Raw genomic sequence first — 25,766 nt, 5'->3', positions numbered from 1 at the left:
TAGTTTTATTCATACTCAGATAGCGCGGAGCCAGGCGCAGAGTGCTGCAAAAAGCGCTGGTGTCAATGTAGCCCATTCCCAACCTTACAAGCATCTAATAAGTTTGCGTAGCCGTTAGTGCATTTAAGAAGAAAATAATACTACTAATAGTAGTTTTATTCGTACTCAGAACGGGTGTAGCCAAGCGCAGATCGCTGCAAAAAGCGCTCATGCCATTGCAGCCGATACCCAACTTTAGAAGCGTCCGACAAGTTTACGTAGTCATTACTGCATCTAAGAACCCAACACATCTGTTTAGACTTTGTTTCACCGCACATATACGCTCACAACACCACCAAAACATTCAAAGCACCGAAGCAAACACGACAAAAACAACGGGAGGCTGTGTAGTCCAATGCACCGGATCATTCCACTGACGAGGGGAGCGCCGAGTGGTGGCGCCACCCGTACAGCTGCCCGGTCCCTATACCCTCAATCTCTCTCCTTGTATACACATTGTGCTTCATAGACAGCGCATGGACACGGCCGATTAGGGTCCCACATTAGGCACGTACGACGCTTTATCTTGTCTATCGGAGCCGGAATTGCCGGAAGTGCTGCAGGTGCTCCATACATGGCCAGTTGCAGTAAACCCTCGTTATGTATACATCGAAATTGCTTCGGTAAAAGTTTTTGTGGCCTTACTCGCAGTGCACGAGGACCAAATTGCGTCCTATTTAACAAATTTTCGCTTATAATGAAGCCAGAAACTTCTACTTCGTTGTAGCGAGATTTCACTGTGTATACCTAAGTGTAAGCCTTCAGGAGCGAGCTCGTGGAGACGGGTGTGTGAGTGTGTGTACGGTGTACCCCGTATAGCAGTGGTTCTCAGCGATGACTGCCCCAGGCGCCCCTTTTAGGCTTCCTTAAGTGATGGGGGACCCCACGATGGAGATTAAGTTGATCGGTCTCATAATGTCAAACAATTTGCACTTGCAGCTTCCGTCGCCCACAGACTTATCCAATGCCCGCCTTTTCTGCTTGACGTTAATGACGATGCGCGTCATAATATTAAACAATTTCCTCTTTAATCTAAAAGTCTTCTAAACACCTATATGCTGCTTTTCTGTGTCTGTTTATTTTTTTCGTTCTCATAGCTGGCATGTTGTGCAAAAAAGCAGATGTTAAAATATGTGCTACGTGGAGAAACTAAACGTACATGTAATGCAGCGAAGCCACCTTCTTGCATTGCAAGCAAGTGCTGCCGAAATCGAGAAAAGAATGGCGGGGGGGAAAGGTTTTTAGGGAGGCTTTGCGGACCCCTCAGATGCTCTCGCGGACCCCCATTTGAGAACCACTGCCGTAAAGTAAGTAGTGTATACAACGGCACCTGCTCCATGTGTGTGCCCCCCCCCCCCCCTCCCCCCCTCTGCGCATGCGCAGCACCTCCGGCAGGAGCTGGCGCAGGCCGTGCAGGAGCTGCAGCGGCTCGCGGGCGAGCTCCGTCGCCAGCGGGACAGCGCGGGCAGCCCCCCGTCCTCGGACAGCGGCGTGCCCCCGTCGCCGCAGGAGCTCGACCCGAGCGACGTGAGCGCCCACATGCTGGCCGCCGTGGTCGCCGACCTGCGCTCCCTGCTGCACGACCTGCTCACGGGGTCCGCCGCGGTGAGTAGTACATCATTCGGCCTCCCATCCTTCCCTCCCTTTCGCGAAGCGGGTGCGAGATTGAAACGCCTACAGGTCTTGTGTACAGCGGGTAAATGAAACCGATCAACTTTAGGGGCACGTGGAAAGGATACCTTTCGCCTTGCCGCTTCACGGATTTTGTCAAAAGAGGGGGTAATCGACTGTCTCCGTAGAAATCGTTCAAGCCTTACTCAGTTTCAAATGCGCTCCATATTAAATGTGGAAATATAAGCAGAAAAGGGTGTCCTGCAGTTGCGTGTCCACCACGTTCACGTGTTTGCTGGGCTCGATGGGCACACGGAACGCGGATAACGGGGCTTCATTTAACTGACTGAAATTGACTAAAGAATGACTCCTTAATTAACTACCTTAACGACCCAATTGAACAGATGTCGCTCCGATTGCAGCGAAAATAAAAAAAAAAGGAACTTCTTTTCTTTCTGGGGTGCGGGAATAGGTCTACACGCGCTTTAGCGCAGGGATATCTAATACTGCCAGACAGCGCCGGTGGGCTGAGCGCAATGGGCGGAATTGGGCAGGCTTAAGGGCGAGATCGCTCCGCAACTACGGATGCGTATCAAAATCACTCATTCGCTCGACCCTGCTGCTATCTCGCTTCGGAGCGTCCATAGTTTCGTTTTCCACTAGAAAGTTTCTACCAGAACGGCATTTGAGACTGAGCACTAAAAGACCTTCCGGCTACTTTGTCTGTCCAAAGATACGTGCGTACATAGACAACGTTTCCTACGAAATAGACGCTCGGCTCTGCAAGGGAGCAAAGTATACGAGCGGGTAGCGGTGCCCGGTATCGCTCGACAAAAGGTGCCAAAGCGGCAACACGTGGTCGGGAAAAAGCAGGAAGCGCCTGCCTTGGCGCAGAGCGTATTTCCTTGCGTGCGTAGGCTTAAAAAGTCAGCACCCTCCCAAATACGTTACGTTCTGCGCAGCCGCCGCCTACCTTTCCGGGCTCATTTGCACGTAAGACATTTGAAGAAAATTTCTCGAAGCACTTACCTCTGCTTCAGTACTTCGAATTGGCAAATACCCGAAGAACTACTGTGACGTGCACATTTCATGTGCATGTCCACCCATCAACAGAGCAGCCACGTTATTTTATTGTCCTTAATCCATTTTAATACCACCTTACTAATAACTAATATCGCTTGCTAATCAATGATTAACTTTGGTTATCATTGTTATTCATTCTTGTACACGCATGGCCCGCTTTGGTTCGCTTGTGGCCTTCTTTGCGGGTTTTTGTGCCGTTCGGGTCGACTCCGGGGTCTCTCAAGGTCGCCTTTGTCCGGCGGTTGCGCAGCCCGTGTGCCAGGCGTGCCAGGCGGTGGCCGAGCGCGCCCGGGAGGAGGCCGAGCTGCGGCGCGAGCTGGCGGACAAGGGCGACGAGCTGCGCATGCGCTCGGCGGAGCTTGTCGAGGCCCAGCGGCAGCTGGCGCTGCGCGAGACGGAGCTCCGGGCGCTGCACGAGGAGCGGGACAGGCTGCGCGACGACGTGGGCAGCAGCCGCATGGCCAAGGACGAGATCGTCAAGCGCGCTTGGGACACCCGGGACCAGGCCGTGGCCAGGTACGTGTACTGGTGCCGCTGCTATTCATTGCACTGTCACAGTGCGCAGTACAGGGGCGGGAGGAGGTCGATGGGAGGTGCCTTCGTCCTGCTGTAGAACTAAGTAGCCTGTTGATGATGATGATGACAGCGCACGATGCGTTGGCGCTGTGTTTTGTGTACTGTTGTAGGGGCGAGCGAACAGAGCCGGCGAAGTGCGCATAAGACAAGAGAGGTTCGGGCGGCATGCATTCAACAGATCAAAGTTAGGGGTGCGCGTGTAAAGGTATCTTGTTTTGAAGCGAATGCGAAGCGAAAAACGGTTGTATTCGAATGGTCGCGAATCGAAGCGAGTAGTTAGCGATTTCTAGTTTCTCAAGCACGCTTCAGGAGTTATAGTATGTAACTATAACTTACGTGAAAACGCAGGTAGGCTTTCTTATCTAGATAGTGTTAATCGGGGCAGCTTGAGTGCGATCATTTCTTCAGGATGGAAAAATAAAAGCACGAGAGGGGGGTTGGTGCAGTGCCAAGGAGATAAGAAAGGTTCCATAAACAGTGTTTTCATGCCCTTTAGCCGCACGTCACCGGTGCATTGCGGGAAAGCGTGTCTTTGCGTTTTCGAATTTCCGAGTACTTCGAAACTTTATTCGAAATTTTCTAATGCTGCTATTCGATTCGAATCCAAATCAAATACCACTTATTCGCTTCAGTATTCTAAGGTTTTGAATATTTGCATACCCCTGCATAGCTTCGAGCAGCTTCCTTTGCTAATGTTGATTTCTATCGTAAAGCGATTGAGGCTCAATTAGCCTCACCATGTTGATAGTATTGGGGCGCTGTCCGATCGTAGGTAGTGGCGAATCTACGCGTCTTTGGTTTTTTTCTCGTGAGGCTTCAAATGACCATTGCGTGTCAGGTGGAAACAGTAGCATTTGTGGTTTGCAGGGTCAGCGCCCATAGCGAGTTAGGCTCCGTTTGTCTTTTTTGCTTGCACCCCGAGTTAATCGCGTATCGGCAATGCGGCAAAAATCTGTATTCTCAATTACAATATATTGCTGGCCATATAAAATCCTGTAAACCACACCCATATGACTGTACCTATGCCAGAAGGTGCTAAGTTGGCTTGTCACTTAAAGCTACGAAACTGGAATAAAATAGCTTGCTTAGCGAGTTATCGCGTATTTATGGTTAATGTGGAGTGAAATAAACAGGATTTTGAGTAACAGTGACTTCATAACTGGAAATTATGTTCACATATACCGCATTCTACAAACATCTCGTTCACCACCTTCCACCTTTGGCCTGTTTCAAGCTTTTGTAGTATGTTGCAACGGTTGCGATTTAATCTCCCCCCCCCCCCCATCCTCTCACTAGAAATAAAATGAAGCTTATGTTCATATCCTTTGCTTTTTGACCGTAACAAAACAAAACACTGTGCGAAATACTCCTTTCGTGCCAAAGTGTGCAGCTTTGAATTTATACAACGGACGGGCGAAATTTGAACCAGTGGCCCATGTTGTATTAACTTTAAACATTAATAAAGCTAAAGGCCACCATTGAAATTCCGCACGAATATACTTAACCGCACGGCCTCTTACGTTACTATTTGTGCATTTTTTAAAATGAAGGCATGAAAGGCTTGGCTGTATCGGAACAAAATTTCTTCCGGAATGGCAACACTGCAAGTCGCTGTACCAATCAAAACCTTTTCTGATGTTGCAGTTATGGTTTGGTTGTTTAAGATATTTCACGCTCACCTGCTGTATTATAAGAGACGGCTCTTTAAAACAGCGGGCGCTGGTTTCTCTCAATGTAATTTTCTTTCGCGTTTCTAGCTCTAAGTTTTGCTTCACCACACTCGCCGTCATTGTGCAGCGAAGCCAGCTTGCCGGTGAAGCTACAGCAGACGGTTGTCGCATTTCTTTCATACCATTTCTTTTCGCTTGTACTGTACATCTCGAAAGTATTGCTTCACCGTACTAGTTATGCTTTAGTCAAGCAAGCTTCAGTTTTCGCATTTATCTCAATGCCAGTTTTGTTTTCGTCTTTATATCTCGGAGTCTAGTTTCACCACTCGAGCTGTCATGGTGCAGTGAAGCCAGCTTGCCGGTGAGGCTACAGCAAGGTGTGGTCACATTGCGAAATAAAACACGGACCCTTCGATGAAAATAAGCCACTTTAATGCTCACCTACGTCGATAATCAAGTTCACACGGCTTTTGCTACTGTTATATTGCTAGATGCGTTTAAGGCAGACCCGAATAAAATGGTCGGTTGTTTTAATCTATGAAGTCTGTGGCACACAGCATGCAGAATTACACAAAGCTGTCACAGAATTTCGATCGCGAGTAGCAGTAGCGAATTGTGTGGGTTTCTGCAACCTCTAATTACGCAATGCCGAGTTCCAACGACCTCTCTTACGCCTTTTCGGCGCTGCTGTGTCGCGCAGGAAAAACAACACGGAGATCGAGCTGGCCAAGACGCGTATCGAGCTGATGCACATCAACAGCCAGCTCATGGAGGCCATACAGCAGAAGGTCGAGCTCTCCCAGCAGCTCGAGCAGTGGCAGGTGAGGCTCTCTATCTCTCTCCTAGGGCGGATCTGCTAATGACAGCGATTGCAGTTTTTTGTGTCCATCAGCAAAAACAGCCTCAGCTGATGTCATTGCAGGACCATACCTAAACTGATGTATCTGAAACCAGGACTGGTGACGTTAGCTGTGTGTAACTGACATAAATAAAAAAATCAGGTGTTGATGGCCGGCATTGAATCAGTGACCCATAGATTGTGAAACACGCGAGACACCCAAACACCGGGAGATGCAAAATCAGAGGTAATTCCGGCTGTTTGGAGAGAAACCATTTTTTTCGCGACTTTTAGAGAAATTGGTAAATTTGAAATAAATGAGCTCTAGTTGTTTGTAACAAGCAGGTTGGTGTATGTACAGTAAAAAAGTATGGGTTAGCTTAATCGTATCTTTTAACAGAACAAACTAACATATGCACAAAACAATTCAGAGGAGTAACGGTCACATCCATTCATGACAGGGAAGTGTAGTGTACCATTGTGCGAAACGAGCATTGCACTTTTCAACTGCTCCTGCGTTCGCCTTCACTAATCGCCAATCAAGAGCCAGGTGAGGGAGGTGCGAGCTGCATTGTAGGTTAAAGAACCTAGTGCTGCACTGCCTCCAACAGTTCAGCCAAATTGAAGAGACATGTACATGTCTCAACCTGCCCCACAGCAAATGCTCTCAGCACTCCAAAGTAGCTAAGGCGAGTTGTCAAGTTCCTAATTTTCTTGTAGCTCCCGTTTCAAAAATGATATGCAGGTGCAATTTCCAGTTGTGCGCGTGGCTGAAAGTAGTCTTTTTTTTTTCAGGGCCAGCAAAATGAGAAAATCTTTTCTCTTTATTTTTTTTTCAGCATTGTTGGTGACAGTTTCCTGTCACAAAATTACAAGATTTGCGCAATCTCTGCCAACTTGTTTGCTCTACTTCAGAGCTCACATAAAAGCTGAGGCTAACACTGCAGCCTCAGTGGAAGAATGCATAAGAGGAGGTAAAAAATACCACAGGAGCAGTTCATCTCCCGCATGATGCAAGCACTTGCTTCATGACATCATAGCTGTTGTTGCGCCAGCTTCAGATTGTGCTAAACCCCAAAGTCAAAGTAGCTGCAATTGAGAGTCCCCCTCAGACTCGGTCACAACTACGACAATAGCCCAGGCAATCAGTCTGCACTGCGCGAGCATCATTGAGCTTTTATAGTACACTTCAAAAACCGAGTGTGAAAAGTATGCGAATTTTTCACTCGTCAGTAACTGCAGGAGTGTGCTTGCGTAACCGTAAGCGCTTTTGGCAATGATGGCGCAATGAGACGTTTCCTACGCTTCTCTCTTTCTCAGGTGGACATGCAGTCCCTGCTGGATGAGCGAGTGCAGAAGCAGCTCCGGATCCAGGAGGCGGAGGACCGTCGGCGGAAGGCCCAGGCAGCGGCCGCCTCCAACGGCACGGCCGCCTCGCCCCAGCAGAAGACGCCCAGCAAGGGCAAGCTGTTCAGCCTCTGGAAGAAGCAGCCCCAGACGCCCACTCAGTGAGGAGAACCGCTCTCCGAGAACTGACCACTCAAGTGCCACTGCTGCCTCCGTTGTTGCCATTGAAGACAAAGGGAGAGGAGGAAAAGGAGGGATCAAAGCCTCATCGAGCGCACGTTGTGTGTCGTCACCCCTCATCGAGCATCGTCACCTTCACCGTTGCCTCACGTATTGCATCGCTCTCAAGACATGCACACCGACGCGCAAATTACGACATTTTGTGATTGTCAAGTGCGTTGTTGCGTGTCCCGTGTTTTAGCACTCTTTTCTGCCGATGCAAGCACTCCCTGTCTTCGGGCGATTCATTTAGAGGGTCAATGTGCGTGCAGCCTTGTTGAATGTCTCTTGTCTCGGCTTTTTTGAAGAAAGAAATGGGTGTCATATGCCAGCGAGGCCTTGAAAGTGCCCACTAGCGAGAGTTTGTCTCGAACTGCACGCATATTTATCTGCAAAAAAATAGTTGAGAATAAGCATGTACAAATAGTTTAATATATATGCACTCGTCGTTCAAAATTCTAGTTCCACAAGATGTAGTTGCCCTTTGGGTCATAAGGCACGTGAGGTGTGACAATGCACTCGCTGTTTTGCCGTGATCATTAGTAGTCTACAAATGGCAGCAAATAGAGAGCATGGCTTGGCTGCCTCAAGAAGTTTTCGATGAAATTCAGCTGGGATCTTCAGAGGCAATAATTCTGTCACAAGCGAAAGCTTTTCCCCGCTGTTGAGGTGTTCCCGATTGTGATGTTTACAGTCATGCAGCACTGCCACAAACTGCCACACTTTTGCAAGCACCACGAGTCCTTCATAATTTAAACCTCATCATCTCTGCCCTTTCATGAAAATGGCTGCTGTGTGTTTTAAGTTGAACCAGGGGCGTTTCTATCCATTAATATATTGCTCTGTGACGGCGCCAAGGAAAAGTTGAATAACAACACATTCGAACATCAGTTATGCTTTGCATTAACCACTCAAAGGACAAAAATCTTTTGCAAAAGTGAAGTTTTCGAAGCCTACAGTTTCTTTCCTCTTTTTTTGCAAAGTTGACGTAGTGAATTTAAAAGATGGCACCGTGACAGTGAGTTTCTTTTTCTTTTGGTCATCTCAAATGCTTTTTCTGCACGAAATCATAGCTTACTACAGAGCATACAGGATAGGTCTGAACCCTTGTTGTTGAGTGTGAATGTTTACAAAACTGTTGTTATGTCCCGGTTCGACTGTGGTGTCCGAGTGTGCTAGTAGACTTGTCAGCTTTTGAGATATTACAATTACGAGATATTACAATGTAAATAGTGAACAAGATGCTACAACTTTGTTTTCAATTCTCTCCCCCCCCCCCCAAGATCTGCCTGTAAATATGAGATGGTAGTTAGAGTTTTATTAGCGTATTTTGCAAGTGGTGGATAGGTCACTCAGTGGTTGGCTGTTCTGGTGGACTTGCTCCACGAAAAGGTTACGGTCTGCCCACCTCGGGCATGTTCGCAGTGAAGCCTGTGCATGTAGTTTTGTTCACTTAAGCCATAAAGACTGTTGTTGCCAGCCCAACGCCTTCAGTTTCCTGCCCACACAAACGAATGCCTAATGTCATCAGAGATTACCTGCCAACACTACAGGCCTGCAACAAAGATGATACACAAATACACACAAAAAACTGAAGTGGTTTACATCATCTCTGAAAAAGCTCAGTGGTTGCAGTCAATAAACCAATAAATCGTTTTCATAGGCAGTGAAAAGTAGTTTTGGTCGCAAATAGCCTTCCCAAACGATCACTAAAAGCAGGCAAATTATTGTGTTTTGAAACAAGTCACACCGATGATTTCATTCTATTCAGGCTGCAGAAAAATTTCAGTCCTCACTAAGCTTTGAATTTAGGGCTTGGAAGAATATGTTTTAGGCTGTTTATGCTGAGCAACCTTGCGGCCGTCGCAGCGTCAAAAGTGGAAGCAGCAATTTCGGGCAGTCCGTAATTATAAATTTAAAATTTGGCAACCAATGCTGTAAGAGGAAAATAAACCTTAAGTTCTACCTTTAGCTAAAGTTGCTCACATGTTTGAATTCTTGAGAAGCTCCAAGTCTGTTGTTAATCCACACGCCGTGAAGAGCAGAAAATCTCGCATCCTAATAAACAGTTTGTATTGTCACCGGCCTTGCACACATTTATGAAAGCTCTCTTTTAGGGTAAGTTTGATCTAAGTCAGTTCTGATTTAAAGTATTGCGTGGCAGGTTCGAAAACATGGAGGTGGAAGAGCAGCAGCATTATGCATACTTATAACAAACTGCAAATAGAAAAAGCAGCTTTCCACCGGCAAAACACCTCAAGTGTGTTATCAGGCCACAAAGTACACGTTGCTAATTTAAAGAAAGAAAAAAAAAACACCAGTTACTGACGCAATACCAAGCACATTTACGAGAGGCTGCCAAGAACTTTTTCCTTGCACACAGAGCTCAAAATACAAATTTTGAGGTGCACTAGCTTGAGCAAAATGGGAAAACAAAACATGCACCTGCTAAAAATTATCTGGTGATTTCCAGAAAAGCACACACCAAATCTCGTAAGAAAAAAGAGAATTACACTCGCAATGCCATTTTTCAATGCAAACGATGAAGAGATAAAGTATCTGCTCTAAGATAAAATCGGTTAAAGGAGTACTGACACCAAAGTTCCATTTCTAGAAACTGATGTGGTTTGCTTCATAAAGCTGCCAAGTTGCCTTCCTACGATTATGGGCATCAAACGTTGCTTAGGACCAACTTAAAAATGCATATAGCTGCCGCAGTTTTGAGAGACCCGGAAACGCTGCACTCAGCCACTCTGTGACGCAAGTATCACCGGTGGAGGGGTATGGCGTAGAAGCATCCTGCCGGTCTAACTCGGAGTGCTCTGCCCCTTCCCTTTCAGCGAGCGACACGCATATTCGTCGGAACGAAACCGACAACAACACAAAGTAAACATTTTGATGGGGCTGTAGTGTCTTTTGTCCTTTTACACACCGCCGGCCACAACTCTGGGCAGTTTCAGACCGGCTGAATGCAGCGGAACTAATCTTTAATTGAGATAGCAGGGAAGCGGCATCATGAACAGAAGCCTTAAGCCTTGAACAGAAAATGTGATGTCACGGCCGCCGTAGAGCCCCCGTGCTTGCTCCCAGGCTCTCAGCAAGATGAAACCGAAACTGATGCCATGAATGGCAGAGCAATCCATTATCGGCAGCACTTTGGCCACTCTTAAAACTCGGGCGTCATGTTTTATGGGGCAGTATCGACACATCAGACCCAAAAACCTGAAATGCAGAAATTTGGTGTCACTACTCTTTCAAGCGTGCATAAGCTGGTACTGTTGCTGGTAATAAAGCAACCAGGCAATTTTTGAGTGCTTCAGAGAATAAAAGCTACAAAAATTTCACCCATAAAACTTGAGCAAACACCAATCTGCATAACAGTACACAATTTCCACAGTGGTTGGCTTCCCCTTGGAGTCGGTACAATGCAAGTGCATGTTTAGTGTTTGCTGCCTCGTTCATCTTTCACAGAGTGTGACGAAGAAAGCGCCCACAGCTGGCTCGGTTCTGAGCAACTGTCTAAAAGGTTGTGTACATACTTTGCAAAGAAGACTGTTACAAAATAAAACTGGCCACACTGAAAAGTGCACGTCTTTTTTTATTTCCTCGCAGTCATCGCTTCGTGCCAGTTTCTTCGACGAATTTCTTCTCGTATTCAGTGTCTTTGGGAAGGACCCAGAAGGAGACTGTGCCATTGTCGATGTGAAATCTGAAGTAAAAGGAAGAGAGAGAGAGAAGGAAAAATGAAAATAACATCAATCAATGACCATGGAAGTGATAGAAGAATGTCTCTATGTTGTAGTTTATGGTTGACCAGTCAATCCACAGGTGTAAAAAAATTTACCTTTAAATACAGCTCTTACAAAAAAAAAATCCTTCGAGCAGGTAGAAAAAAATGGGATAGAGCAGAAGTAGTGACGCAAACCATGAGTTGTATGAAAATCTTGCAATTACAAGACACAACTAAATGGAGCAACCTGTTTATTTGGAATATGCAATTATTTCTTCAGTTGATCAATTTGTTCTCAGGGTAATTAGAGATAATCCCCCTTTATTCAATTAAACAACAGAAAAGACAGTTTTTGTTTAAAACTAAAGTCTCCATGTGTTCAGATATTACAAACACTAATGCGATCAACATAGTGAGCTGTTTTTTAACATATCACTTTTGAGAAATTGTACAGATCACTGAACTTGAAACTTCGAAATAATGGGAGTAGCACAAGATTAATGTCCTAGTGATGGGGGTTGTAATAGGGGCCCCTCTAAGTGTACTCAATCTGGCAGTGGCAGTTTTAAGAGTAAGGTAGCATGTTGAGTCAGATTACTGTGCACTAATAGAGATTGGTGACGTAAAATAAAAACACATACAGATGCACACACACAAAAAAAGCAGCTAGAACAGATGGCTGGTTTTTCTCTTTTAAAGGCAAAAGTTCCCGTTCAAAGGGTCAGCTATGAAACTGAACAATCCATCACCAAAACGTTTTCTCTACCACTTCTTTTTTTGTGAGGAATACAAAACGTGAGAAGATGTGAAAGGTTACGTGGCTTTTTTACAGCAGGATTTCCCAACACCCTGAGGGATGAAGTGGAGATCCCACACAAGCTTTGCCTCTCTTGTATTCGCATGTGGGGGTCCGTGATAGCGAGCAACTTGCCTTTTGTCCAAGACAATTCGACCCAGTGTTGACTTTGGCGAGACGCTCACAGGTTTTCCAGTCTGGTGGTCCTTGAACCAAACCTAAAAACAGGGCCACTTGTCACTCCAAAGGAGGAAACAGGTATTCCCAGCTCAGCATACCAGTACGATAAGATTTTTGGCAATAGTGAAAGTTGGCAATGAGCAATCATTCAAAAGAGCAGGTATGCAACAGAAAGCTATTTAGTAAGCAACGTTTCAGCATGCACTACAATTCTTCAACTGGCTACACAGTTCTTATAAAAGCTGCTCATATTAAAAAAAAGTTGCGTAACTTGCGTTGCTGGAAATGAAATAGGAAAAAAGAACTCAGTGTTAACTCCTTTACCAAAAACTCAAGAAGAACACAACAATGACAAGTTAAGAACATATTTCTATGTTTGGAAACGCACACACTTCCTCCTAAATTGTTCCAGAGGGACTGATGACCACTAACTGTTTTGGAGAAAGCATTGCAAGAGGTTTCAGTCATTTCTTAAACTAGGGAGGGGCAGGCACAGTGAAGGTCGCAATGGTAGTATGTCCTGATGTACACATACCTGCTTGGGCCAAGGCACACATCATATGCTGTTATTAAAAGAAATAGCGAAGTGCTTCTCACCGAAACACGTTGGGGAGCATAACGACCAGATGAATTCCACTCGGGCTGACTGCCTGGGTCACCAAAGATCAGCTCCATTTGCTCGCCAAATGTGGTGGCCTCGTCAAAGCTCTGGACAAAGTCCGATTCCATCACCTGTGGCAGGAAATGAGGAAATGGCAGAGGGAGGAACTAAGGCTAAGTGTTGGCTGGATCTGAAAGAGCAAACTGTCTTTCTTCTTATTAAACAAAAGAAAAAATGAGTAAAAGAAGACGCTCTGGTACTTCAGCAACATTGCTAGAACCAACTGGAAGGGTTGCTCTGTTTTCAGGAGCACATGGTTTTTAAAGCTGCACTGCTCATCAGTTGTCGCTTTTTAGTTCTAGAAATAATCTTTATTTTGAAGTGGAGCAAAAAAACAAAAAGCAGCGGTAAGGAAAAAAGGCAATAATTTCCAGCATATTTTTCAATTGCTCCTTGATTTAAATTGCAGTAAAATGTCAATTAAACAGTTATTGCAATCTGGGTTTTCATTATCGGCACTTGTGCCTTACGAGGGCTGCAAGCTAATTTTGATGGCGGGGGTTCTTGAAAGGGGCCATGCAGACAAAATACAAGTTTGTTTTATCCGAAAGATTTCATTTCTTATAGTGCCCCCAGTGGTTGTCCAGCAGCAAACAATGCCATATTCACTGAGAAATTCATCAATAGATCAAAATTTTGATTCTCCTGCCAAATCGTGTGTTTGCATGACGTCTGCCACGAAGTCGCAACGGCAGGTATTCAAACGAACTACCTGTGCGTCGCTAGGCTCTGCAGCCTTGCTTACCGTCAGTCCTTCCAGATGGCGCTACCACACACAGCCGCGGATTGTCGTCCGCCGTTGCTTTGTTTTTGACCGTATGTAAACCTGGTTTGTTTTTCTTGCAGTAGATAGTAATCGCTTTGTGAAACTTGGCATATGCTCAACAAACAAGGTCACGTAAGACAACGTTGCTTGCACCAATCGGCCAGTGTCATTTGAGACAACCCCAAAGCAGCGGACTACTGTGCAGCTAAAACAAGCAAGCATAGTGCGCCCAGTACCAACAGCAGTGTGCATGGGTACTTCTATGCTTATGTGTATTTTCGTAACTTTCATTGCTTAGCGGACAATTCTTACTACTTTAAAATAACTATTCAAGTTATTAAATAACTATTCAAAACAATTATTTGGCAAGCTTATAAGCCCTTCCTAATTTGCGTTTGCTTTTGCCAGCCTCAGCCAATCGCACAGCTGGGCATATGACATCATAGGTTCTGTTGCGGGAAATGAGCTAGTGGGTTGCATGGGCATTCCCTTTCTTCCTAATTATGTAGCTTATTTGAGCGAAGTGTGATTCCGATGAGGCAATCTTTCGAATGAACCAAACTTGTGTTTTGTCTGCATGGCCTCTTGGCCCATGGCCCCTTGATGGCAGACCAGGTATTACGCCCATTTTGCAGCATTTTATCTTCATCAGGAATACACCCCCTGGCTGAGAACCCCATGCTCATCAGTGGAACGCCATAATGACTGAACTACCATGACGACCACCATAGACATATGCGACAGAACTATGGCCCATGGAAGCTTTGTCCTCCCTCGATGGTAACGTAGTCCCATAAAACATTTGAAAGAGACTGTTTATACCATGATGGAAATGGAAAACTGTCTGCTACCTGCCTACCATTCTTCTGGGAGGTGACTCATACTAATTGAATCCCTCCAGCATGAATGTTTGAATGCCGAACCAGTCACCAAACTGCGCTAAAGTTAGCTTGGAAAAAGAGCGTTACAGCCCAAAGTGAGGCTGGAGACAAGCTAATTACTTTTAATGACATCACGGGGCCCTAGTACTGTCTTGCCCATCTTCTGTATCCAGCAGCCCATTTTCCACAACATAACGTATGAACATGCAGACTGCCTAAATGGGGGCCTCCCCAGCGAGATGCCTTCTCCATCGCATTCACCCATTAGAATTCCCCTCTCCTCAGTGTTCCTCTCTGTGGTGCGTATACATTGCTCACCCATCGCATGTGGGAATGCCCTCAAGATTCTTTCCCTCCAGTCACCACCAGTGAGCAGTGGGAGGAGGCGCTGGGCAGGCTCAGAAGAGGTGTCTTGGGTGAACGAGCTACTTAAAGTACTGACACCAATTTTTGGCGTTAATATCATTGCACAGTTCGCTTACTTTGCTCAACAGAATACCCTGGCTGAAATATGGGCAGCCTGCGACGCGAAGAACATACTTCAATGGGATCTCATTTATCGCGCCGACGGAGCAGCGCGCGGAGCGGCACTCAGCAAATGGACATCAGCGTGACATCATCCAGTGATAGCCAAAAGAAATCACGAGACAGCGCTCATCAAAAACTCGTGACGTCACTTCACGTGCGCGACCCCAGCGAGCGGCGAGCGGGCGCTGGAGCATTTACAAACGGGTGCACGTAGCCAGAGCTACAGGCATAACCGCTGCCCAGAAAGGCACTGTTAGCAAAAATGAAGTTCCACACGTGGGAAAGGAAGCAATAATATAGCCCGGAATCGCAATAGAAGTCGCCATCAGGACTTTTATTGAAAGCGGTCATCAAATTTCCGCCGCAATGGTAGGCCTAGCACCTTCAGGCAGCTCGGCCGTTCAGCTCCGGCAGTGGCGAAACAACGCCCCCACCGGCCTCCCCAGTGTTTTGACGTCCGCACAAAGCGGTGAGGTCATGCCGGGATTCTGTCATATGTGCCTATCGGGATGAAAGCACGGGAATTTAAAACAAACGATTTTCAGGACGTTAAAGTGCTGTTTCGGGTTCGTCAGACTATTAAGCATCGATAAAAGCAGAGGAAAAGCAGAGGAAGAGGAACATGAAATTTTCATGTCATTACTCCTTTAATTAAGAGGACACCACTGGCCTGGTGGCCATCCCTTAACTAATCTGTTCATAATAAAGCTTCCCATGTTTTTTTTCTGCGAGGAATAGGAGCGAAGAGAATGTGCCTCTGTGTAACAGGGAAGCACTCACCTCGGGGTAGAGGAATACGGCTGGCCAGACAAGACGCCTGCCGTCCTCTGCCAGGTGCACCCTGTGGTCCTGGAGTGCAGGGTGGGTGGGAGTCAGGGCCTCGTAAGTGTCACACTCCACTACCTCTTCTCCTTCCTGGGCTTGGGGAAGCCGGATGCCCCGCTCCTGCATTTATCCGCGGTGGACGGCACCTTTACTACTGGTGTCGTTATTCGAAAAATAACATAAAATACGGCAGGTGCCGGTATGACGACAAGGTTGCACAAAAGAAGGCGGGGCTCCTTTAGGCACGCTCCTTTCACTGCTAGCAGTCCAACATTCGAATGAACGATGGTCAGAAGGGAGGCGAGAACTTTGTAACAAGCGCACAAAAACAGGGGGGTGGGGGACAACCAAGGTGGGACCATAGTATTTTTGTTGGCAAGGGTCACTTAAATGCAATCACTGCAGCCCATCAACGTAACAAGAACATCATGCTGGGACAACAAGTTATTACTGAAGCTTTGGCTGTGAGCTGCATTTTTTTGAAGGCTCCGTAGTAGTCAGAAACAATGAAGCTCTCGCATTCAATTGGTGACATGAGCAAAGATGGCTAGGCAGCAACACATGGATTTCTAGACTAGGGTTCCACTCCCACTTTTGAGCAGCTCGTTAAAATGTTTTTTTTTTTCTCTCTCCCTCACTTTCACAAAATAGCAGTTGAGCAGGAGCCTGAAGACAATGGCACGTTCTCAAAACCTGGCGTTTTGGTTTTACAGACGTGCCTAAAATATTGGTCCTAAAAATTTCAACCACTGCAGGGTTCTGTAGTGCATTTATCGTGCACAAAAAATCTTGTCCACGCGGACATTTTTGTTTTTCACTTCTATCAGAAAAACAGCCAATGTGGCAGGGATTGAACCAGGGTTCCTGTGCTCAGCGGCCCAACACCTCAGCCACTGAGCCCCGGCGGCGCGCTTATTGAAAAAATTTATTCCGGCTGAGTTGAAGTGCACAGCTCACAAGGTGTGAAAAACAACTCAGCAGGGAGAAGCTGTAAAAAAGGGGTGGGTCAGACCTTTTTTACACAGGCAATTGCACTTTATTTCGCTGTCTGGTGAAAAACAAACTCACCAAAAGGGCACTTCTCAGAGCAGCGTCTGCTTTGGCCTTCTGTTTGGCCTTGAGTTCGGCTTTTCGCCGGTCGCGCTCGGCGAGTCTCTGTCAAAAGAAAAAGTTGTGGGCATGCCAGCATGAATGTTGTTAACATGACGAAGTCAAGCACAACCACTCATCTGAGAGTCCCCCCATGCACCTAGCTAACCAAATACTACTGCATAGACTTTGATTTAGTTTAACGCAAGTGCATTCACTTTTGCTGGGAAGAGAAAACATCAGGGGTGCATACTTAAATAGTGTCCATGAATTTTTTGCAAAATATTTACTGCGCCTCACTGACTCTAATGCACACCCTTTTTTCCAGCAAAATACCCCCATAAATGGCATGCGTGTTACAATCAAGAAAAAGATAAACCGCTAGGGCCCTATTGTTGTCGACACAAAAAAGGCAACCACAATAGCAGGCTTGCACAAGCAAAGCTTCAGGAACATCACAGTACACCCGAATTCAAACATGCATAGAAAGAAAACACAACATCACAGCAGGCACGTATCTTTTCATGCTAAATGGAGACAGCTACTACGTTCCACTATTGCAGGCATCTCCACATCAGCTAAAGAACACTTCATTTTTTTTGGATGCAAAACTTCCAAGCATCATCAGCAAACAAATTGGGGCTGCTAGTAGAAATTAACTTGAAATATTTCCTCCCCAAAGCAATTTAAGTTTGGATGAAGCACACAGATAAACACGCAAGCGCCCTGAAGTTATTGCATTCCTCACTAAACCCTCTGATCATACGGCTGTGGTCTCCTCGACCAGCATACCAACCATGTGAGTCTCCGCTTTGCTCTTTAGTGACATCATTTCTTCATTGTCAGGCTTCAGCTGAAAGAAGGTATGAACCAAAGTACCATCAGCCAGGCAGTGTGTGCTGCGATATTCACAACATTTTGCAACACTGCAAACGTAATGCAGCACACCACACCTCGAAACTACCCTCATACAATGGAAACTGAACAAAACTACAGTGCCACATAACCAGCACTTGAGATGAAAGACGGCAATGAAGGCATAGTAAGTTCATCCAAAATTAAAGAAAATGCGCGCCAATCCACTCTATGAAGGTGGTCGGAAAGAAAAGCTGTAAACGACACCCACAACTCATGTGGCGTCACTTGAATTCACACACGGGGCTCTACAAAGAGTAAAACCAGCGACAAATGAAATGCACTTAACCACACCCTTTATTACTTCAGAAGAGATATTCTTTGCTAAGGTTAGGTCAATGCATGATCCATGAATGGTGGTTGGTTGAGTTGTATTGGTGAAGCACATGAAACTTTTTTTTTTATGAAGTTAAAGGAAGCTAAAACCCAGTGTTAGATGACCTCACTTCTCCTCTGTCTCTGCCGCCACCGCCGGAGGCGACAAGTGAGATGCCATGCGTTGGTATGAGCCTCCTTTAATTTTACTAACTCCTATCGCATTCACAAGGCGTGCAGCACACTGGTGCTACATGTGCCGTGGGTGAAGCGCACAGTGGCACAAGAAGTTGCATGAAGATATCACGTGGCATTCAGCAAGAATGCAGTGGCTAAACCCGCAGATATGCTCAGTGAGTGCACTGTGCGTCTCCCCCGTCTCCGCGTGGGCTCGTAGCTCAACCGGTAAGACAACGGGCTCTCGCTACGTTTCTCTATTCGTTCCAGGTTTGATTGCTGGCAGTGCCAGTAACTTCTTTTATTTGTTCGCGGGAGTTTTCTATTGGCACCACGATCCCGACAGAATCCTTGGGGGGTAGAGGTAAAAAGCTTCACTTTAAAACTGCTGTGTGTATAATACCCTTATAGAATGGAACCTGGAGGGAGTGTGCAAGCATCACTGTCCATCATCAACGCTGTGTTTAGTTTAACTGGTTTGGAATTTTCTTTTTTCAAAGAGGCTACCTGAGATGTTAATGTGTATCCTGCACATTACTCAAAACAAGGCATTTTCACTGAAAGAATATAGGCCTTGGAAAAAGTGAAAGGAGGAATGCACAAAAAAAATGTACGCAAGAAGATCCTCACCCGCAGCATGTCTGAACACCACTGTATACATTCTTCGCAATGTTTCAACATCCAGCAACACAGAGCCGCTAAAAAAGAAACAAGAAATGAGAACTGGGTCTCACATTCACTTGGGTTAACCACATTTGTCGCATTTTTATTGTGTCTCACGTAGCAACGTAAGCGAGATGAAGAAGAGGACATGATTCGGGGACGCTACGGACGAAAGAGGAGAAGGAGGACGAGGAACCTTCGGATGTCATGTTAGTAGCATAAACTTTCCATTCAACTTGAACGGTTTATTTTCAAGATGTCCCAAGCCTCGAATATCCCACCCTCTACTCCCACTTCCCCCACTTGACCTAGCGTCTTCCTAATGTAATAAAGGCTATCTCCTCCTCCTCCATTCAGTCCGCTTTAAGTACACATATTCTTTCTTTCTGGCGGCTCCGCACTACTTTCTTCCACAACATTCCCTTACAATGGTGGCAATAAAAAAAAAAGCATAACAAAATGCAAGACGCGTGTGAAGTACAGTCAGCCTGAAAGTCGATCCAACGGCTCGACCAAACAACAGCTCAGAGTTACTCGATATACACCAGTTGCGAAATTCCCCATATGCTCCATGTGTCAAATGCCGGTCCACAGTTGGCCCCCTGCACTGGGGGCAAACAAAGGCCAGCATGGGCCATATGCATTAGCCTGCCATCTGTCGGCAGAAAGTTGAAGCAGTACTCAAGTGCTTGTGTCTTCTGCCCCGGGTCATAAAAGGAAAAAAACAGAAGTAGACACTACGTATTTTAATGTTTCCTAATTCTAATTGCAAGCTTTATTTTATTAAGTTGCGTTATTAGGTACATGTTTAGTGGAGTTTTTGTCCCCTAGATGCCGCCCCTTAGCGTCAACGATGCAAGGGTGCTCGCACGACCCTGATTCCAAAACAGTGTTTTGCAACTGGTGTTTATTGAAGGACTCTGGCTCAGTTTGTAGACACTGAGTGCTAATAGAGGAAAAAAGGCCACATTAGGACATCCACACCTACCTTTCTCCATTGCTTTTGCATAGTCGGGCTTGAGCTTCACAGCAGCCTTGGCATCGGCCAGGGCGGAACCGTAGTTTTCTGCAAATTTGCAAGGCACACAGAGGGGTGTTTACGACCCAAGGAAAATGACCAATGAGAAAAAGTAGCCAAAGTCACAGTCTATTGCAGTAAATACTAGGAAAGAGGAATAAAAAAACCCTGCACCTAGCAAAATAATGGAATAATGGAACGCCATACGTTTCACGCTTACTAGGCAAAGGCTCTGCGAGTGGAGCATGTCAAGTCCACTGCTCAATGGCAGGCACAAGCAAGAGTTTTGGCTACGACTTTGACAATGACTTTTGACTTTCTCCCACTCAAGAGTGAACTGCCAACGAGGTTATGCCAACAGGCTTAGGTTTCCAAGTGTTTGTCAGGATCGTGTGTGCCATGATTCATGCTGGCTCGCAGTAACCGCGGCAGTGGACTGCGGTACACGGTTTGTTATAACACAGCATCATTGGAACTTGCACTGCATTATTTCTTTCGCATTTACTTTTTATAGTAATTTTGATTTACGAATGCTGCAGAGCATTGGTTTGTAGTTTACATCGAAGTTTCTTGCAAATCCATGGCGCGAAACTTTATTATAAATAGGCGTAAGTGTTGATGTTCAGCTTTTATGATGCCCGCATTCTACGACACTCATTCAAGGTCCCGAAACAGTCATATAGCCTGTATTCAATAGCGAGGCACGCATGCAGGCAACCATGTGAGTGCGCCGTCACTGGATACGTCGGGCTCCGTGGGATGGCGCTACTTGTCCGTGCTAAGCGCATGGTATGGGCTGGACATTCTAAACTCTAGCCCGCCGAACGCAAATTAATGCCTCCACTCAAATGTGACTGCAATAAATAACAACTCTGTTGACACCACCGTTGAGAATCAGGTTGGAACGGAGCAGACGACGCACACCGGTGTTATTTTTGTCTTCGGCGTGCGGCCGCAGTGGCACAAGCCGCGCCATGTCCGTGGTGGCCATTTCAGTGCTGCCGAACGAAGAAACTGACAGCTAAACTTTTCAATGAATACAACCTATAACTGTGTTTCTACTCTCTGTCTGTCTGTTCATCTGGGGTTCTACTCTCTGTCTCTCTCTTTCTGTGTGTGTGTGCGTGCGTGCGTGTGTGTGTGTGGGTAAATAAACAAAGCTCAGAGTGTAAGCATAAGCACTGATGTCTTAATGGTGGCACAATGCTCCAAATGCTTACTTTTTTTGCATGCTCTTGGTTGACTGTAAAAGAGAGTTAACAGCGTCCAGTTGGTGTGTAACTGCAAGAGCTAGTCACCGTTAATAACAAACACGACCAAGCTAGGCACAGGTATTGAATTCATCTTACCAGCTAATCGTAGTCCAACCTGTTCAAGAATTTCTCGGAGTACTTCAGCCTTCTTTCGTGCTTTAAAGGCAAAAACGTGGCATACAGCAGCCCCGCCATTTTGCTGTCCTTAATCCCACCTTAACCAACCTTAATCCACCTTAATCCCACACCTTACTCATCACTGCTATCAATCTCTAATAAATCATTAACTCTGGTAATAATTTATCATCTCCTATACACAGCTGGCGTGCTTTGGTTTGCTTCTGGCCTTCCTTGGGTTTCTGTACCATTCGTGTCAACGTTGGTGTCAATCAAAGTTATTTTCCAGTGAGACGTATAAGCCTATATTGCCTTCATAAAGATGCCCAAAGCTGTCCTCACCGATCCGCATGTGAGCAGCCGCCCGGTTGCAGTAGAGCTGGGCATTCAGCTCCTGGTCGGCACACTTCTGCTTGATGCCCTCGGTGTATGAGGCAACCGCCCAGCGGTACTTCTTTAGCCGGAAGTTGTTGTTTCCGTCCTCCTTGTACTGAGCAGCCAGCTCTGGGGATTAATTGATTAATTGTTGGGTTTAACATGCTGAAAATACACCCGTGCTGAAGGGCACACCATAGTAGAGGGCTCCGGACTAATTTTGACCACCTGGGAATCTTTAATGTGCACCAAAATCTCGACACACAAACGTTTCAGCTTTTCGCCTACATCAGAAAGCTCTAGGGAACCATGCGCACTTCTGAGTCAAGCAGTCCCACATCCTAATACAAGATCTCACAGCTGAGCCTCTTTCAAACATGACAGCTCGTTCGAGCGGTAAATGCTCGCAGGACAAAATGGGGACCGATAAAATAAAACCTGAGCCTGAACAGGCGCCAACAAGTTGTAACTGAGCACTGAGATAACGCAAAGCTTTTTAATTGTTGGTAGTTTACCGAATGGTGCTGCCCAAACACGTGCAGGTGACTTTAGGTGACTTCAAGTGGAAGAAGCTTAACTTTGCAGTACACTGAACTAAATGACGACTACATGAATACACAGTGCCAGTTCCACTACTTGGGCCTCTAATTAAGGAGGCAAGAAAACAGAAGTTCCTTCTTTACGCCACCCGAAGCTTAAAGGGGCCATGCAACGCATTTCTGGCACTATATAACACCGCAAAAATTCTTGGGACCAGACCGCTAAATAGCTAAAGCCCTTCATACTCCTCCCCATGTACATGATAAAAGGGCTTTACACTAAACCACAGTCGCCGGCAACACGACCAACAATGACCATGCAAGCATGAAAGTCGAGAGCTTTTCTTCAGTTCATTAATGCAGGTCACTAACTCCTGTCAGCACACTCTCACTTTCAACTTAATTAAAAGGACCCTGGAGTCAAAATACGAATCGCTCTAGATCGATAGAGTAGCTCATTGAGAACACGAATATACTTCGCTTACGCATAACTTTTGTTAAAATAAGGTAGAATATACTGAAAACGTGAAGATCTATGCCGCCACCATTCACTATACCGCAGAACTTGCACTGGAAGTGCTTAGATCGTCTGGGGTGTGCAACGTCTTTCCTGGCTGCCGGTTAAGGGCGCTACTTGTCCATACTTCGGGCGTTGTAGCACTTTTCGAGGAAGCATGCAACCTACACACGAGGGGTTCGTTTGACACCAACATTCACGGTGCTGCAAAAGAAGAATATGTTTTTCTTCAACAAAGCGCCAATACTGATCATGAGTCTTATGAAGAAATATTTTGCTTTGTAGTCCGGAGTTGCAAAGGATGAGGGAGTACAGGGAAAGCACGACTGATTTGACCGAAACCGAAGAAACCAATTGGCACGTGATAGCGTTGTATTCGGTTGCTTCTATACCACTGTACATCACTGCTGCTTGCTTGCTTCTGGTTTATCATGACGTTAACAGCAACTGCAGTCGTTGTTTGCATCACACTTGATCAGTATTTGATTAGCGATTTCTCAGCAATTAACGCATCTTTTGCCACCGAATCAAAACTAAAATGGCTATGGGAAGCTTAGAAATTCGTTTGAAACCAACTTGCTGGTTGCTTTTAGTGTCCCTTCAATGAAGAAATGTACTCCAAGTGTGAGTGATGAAATAAACAACCCTAAATATACACCTGCTATCTCTTCTTATAAACAGTCATCATGGTTAGCATTAGGCAGGCTACTTTCAATGGAGAACAAGCCACGCAGACCGTTGGTTACCTGCGGGACTGTTTGCCTTGGCGTCATACTTCAACTGCTGCATGGCTTCCACGAGCGGCGGCAACTCGGCATTCTCCGGAAGCTTGGTGGCAAACAGTGGGTGCTGCTCCATTTCCTGCAGGGGACAGAGAGCACAAGGACTGCTCAGAGCAAATGTATGGATCTCCCTGCAAGCAAGCTAGACAATTACTGCCCCTTCAAAGCCACTCCCTTTAGCAGAAGTCACGAGATGAGGGTGACCGCAATGCTGCGGGGAAGGAGGCTCGAGGTAAAGACAGCTTACTTTCACTAACTGCTTGGATTATGCCCCAAAAGCATGTTTGGATCCCCATCCCGTAGCAACCTGCTGCGGTGGCTCAGTGGCGGAGGAATTGTGCTACTGGGCCCGAGGACGTAGCTTTGATTTCCAGCCACTGTGGCTGCTTTTCAGATTGGAGGCAAAAAGCAAGAACTCCGTGTGTCAACATTTTGGCACATGTTAAAAATCCCCCTGTGGTCAAAATAAATCCGGAGGCGCTACTGAAAGCACTTTATTTTTTCCCCAAGATGAAATACAACTAGCCTCCTCTGCAGCGTTTCCAATGTAAATCAGAGTGCACTTGAGCTTAACATGCTTCGTGGCAACTGAGTGATATCAGGAACTGAAGTAAATGCTTGACAAAACCACCATAAATCATTTCGTCTGAGAGATTAAATTCCCCGTGAGATCTATGAAGCCCTTGCCATGATGTAAGGACGTGGAAGAGAGTGTATGTGTGAGCTCCCCTTCTATCGCACTCACACCACATAAGATGCAGTTTTTGGAGCAACCATTTTAACTACAGCACGTGCCCCTGCCATGACGTTTGCTATCTACACATTTTTACACTCGTAACTTTCCCTTTCCAATTGCCTGGAATTTGTCTTATATTCTCGTGCCCTAACACTCCGCTTAGAATGAAATCAGTTGTCAGGGTACCATCTTCCCTGCAAAGGGTACGTTTTTCTCGTGCCCGTTTCAGTGAACGTCCCAAGCACGAGCTTTTCAAATTATAGCAAGGACTGATAAACAATGCCAATAAACGGGGCTGAGACGGTCCCGTGATTTGAGCTTAGAATCCTCTCCCTCTTTTGATTCAGCATGACGGATGTTGTTCGCGTGGTACAAAAGGGAGGTCGTTTCTGTGTGCATTGCATGACCGCAGTCTGTACTTTGATAAGACAAACAGAGGAGGTGCTTTTTCACGGCAAATGATCCTCGACATGCATCAGAGTCAACGAATCGATGATATTAGGACTCCCAGCACAGGGAAAATTGAAAGACAAAAGTTTAAATTTCAACACATCCAACATTTTTGTCAAGTTTAATTGCGAGCCACCCTACTGTTATGTAATGGGATTTTTGGTGTTGATTAGCGAGACAAAAGCAAAACAAAATATTTCACGCTGCAATTACGCAGTGCAGTTTTGTGAAACTGAATGTGAGCGACGACGAATCACGTAAGACTGCATGCCATTAAAGCCCATTTTGTGGCTGTGTGTGTGTGTGTGTGTAGAGAGAGAGAGAGAGAGAGAGAGAGAGAGAGAGAGAGAGAGAGAGAGAGAGAGAGAGAGAGAGAGAGAGAGAGAGAGAGAGAGAGTCGAAATTTATTTTCGCCACCTATGACGAACTTTGTCATGTGACAAAATGATCTATGCAATTAAGGTTGCAAGGCATTCTGAAAAAATCGCAACAGTACGGCGACGCACATGTCAGCAAAGCACGCCGAATTTCAAGCGAAACACCCTTACACAGCGGTTGGAATCACTTGTTTGCAGGTGGATTGAATTGATCGGCATGTTAGCAAAATTAACAGAACTCTGATCAAGTGCACTGGAACTACGTGTTTTGCATGTGGATTCAAAAGAACAAACACCTGAAGCGCGTTTACCTTTTCCCAGGTTTCCTCAGTCCAGCCATCTGTGTATTTGCTAGGTTTTAGGTTAGCAAAGTTCTCTTGTTCCTCTTGCTGAAGCCTTTCGATGAGCTTTTTTCTCTCCTCGTCATCCATATAAAAAACTTGGCGACAGCTGAAGCGCTACTGCGTAAAATTGATTTACAATAACTCGTCAAAGTGCTTTGTTGCAACTGACAGTGTCCCACAAATTGCGAAGCACTAAATACACCTGTAAACAAAGAGCAGATCGCAAAATTCGACGCATTAACAACTTTCGCTAATAGAAACCAGTCACCAGGCTCAAAACCGAAAACATGTGGTAATCAGAGCCGCGCGTCTAACGTTGGCTGTCTTGCTGTCTTCAAACTGACTTGAA

The 25,766-nt window shown here is 45.9% G+C and overlaps 2 protein-coding genes across 3 annotated transcripts in view; one reads left to right on the top strand and one right to left on the bottom strand.

Annotated features, from left to right (window-relative positions):
- Positions 1–8,868, top strand: part of LOC144146143 (BICD family-like cargo adapter 1) — a 188,878-nt gene extending 180,010 nt beyond the window's left edge. For both annotated transcript variants that reach the window (XM_077678100.1, XM_077678101.1), the window contains exons 6-9: positions 1,423–1,644; positions 2,984–3,249; positions 5,680–5,800; positions 7,138–8,868. In XM_077678100.1, coding sequence (XP_077534226.1) covers positions 1,423–1,644; positions 2,984–3,249; positions 5,680–5,800; positions 7,138–7,329 — 801 coding nt within the window. In that variant the 3' untranslated portion in view covers positions 7,330–8,868. The remainder of the gene's footprint in view (positions 1–1,422; positions 1,645–2,983; positions 3,250–5,679; positions 5,801–7,137) is intronic.
- Positions 8,869–10,961: 2,093 nt separating this feature from the next.
- Positions 10,962–25,739, bottom strand: Dpit47 (DNA polymerase interacting tpr containing protein of 47kD). Its single transcript, XM_077678102.1, has 11 exons — positions 25,385–25,739; positions 23,475–23,589; positions 21,640–21,801; positions 19,898–19,975; positions 18,877–18,944; positions 17,636–17,692; positions 16,819–16,905; positions 15,706–15,870; positions 12,687–12,821; positions 12,045–12,127; positions 10,962–11,092 (listed from the first exon to the last, which is right to left on the bottom strand). The coding sequence occupies exons 1-11, from the start codon at positions 25,502–25,504 to the stop codon at positions 10,996–10,998; spliced, it is 1,167 nt and encodes a 388-aa protein (XP_077534228.1). The 5' UTR covers positions 25,505–25,739; the 3' UTR covers positions 10,962–10,995.
- Positions 25,740–25,766: the final 27 nt, after the last annotated feature.

This window comes from Haemaphysalis longicornis, unplaced genomic scaffold, assembly GCF_048455015.1.
Source record: "Haemaphysalis longicornis isolate Haplotype H1 unplaced genomic scaffold, Haemaphysalis longicornis Haplotype H1 scaffold_7, whole genome shotgun sequence".
In the NCBI taxonomy this organism is placed as follows: domain Eukaryota; kingdom Metazoa; phylum Arthropoda; class Arachnida; order Ixodida; family Ixodidae; genus Haemaphysalis; species Haemaphysalis longicornis.
The sequence above is the reverse complement of the archived record's forward strand: the minus strand, read 5'-3'. Positions and strand labels throughout refer to the sequence as shown.

Coding starts and splice junctions, on each gene's coding strand:
- Dpit47 (XM_077678102.1), bottom strand. CDS start 25,504: ATGGATGACGAGGAGAGAAAAAAGCTCATCGAAAGGCTTCAGCAAGAG. Junction 21,802..23,474: donor CAAGGCAAACAGTCCCGCAG/GTAACCAACGGT, acceptor ATTAATCCCCAG/AGCTGGCTGCTCAGTACAAG. Junction 12,128..12,686: donor ATGCTCCCCAACGTGTTTCG/GTGAGAAGCACT, acceptor CCCTGTTTTTAG/GTTTGGTTCAAGGACCACCA.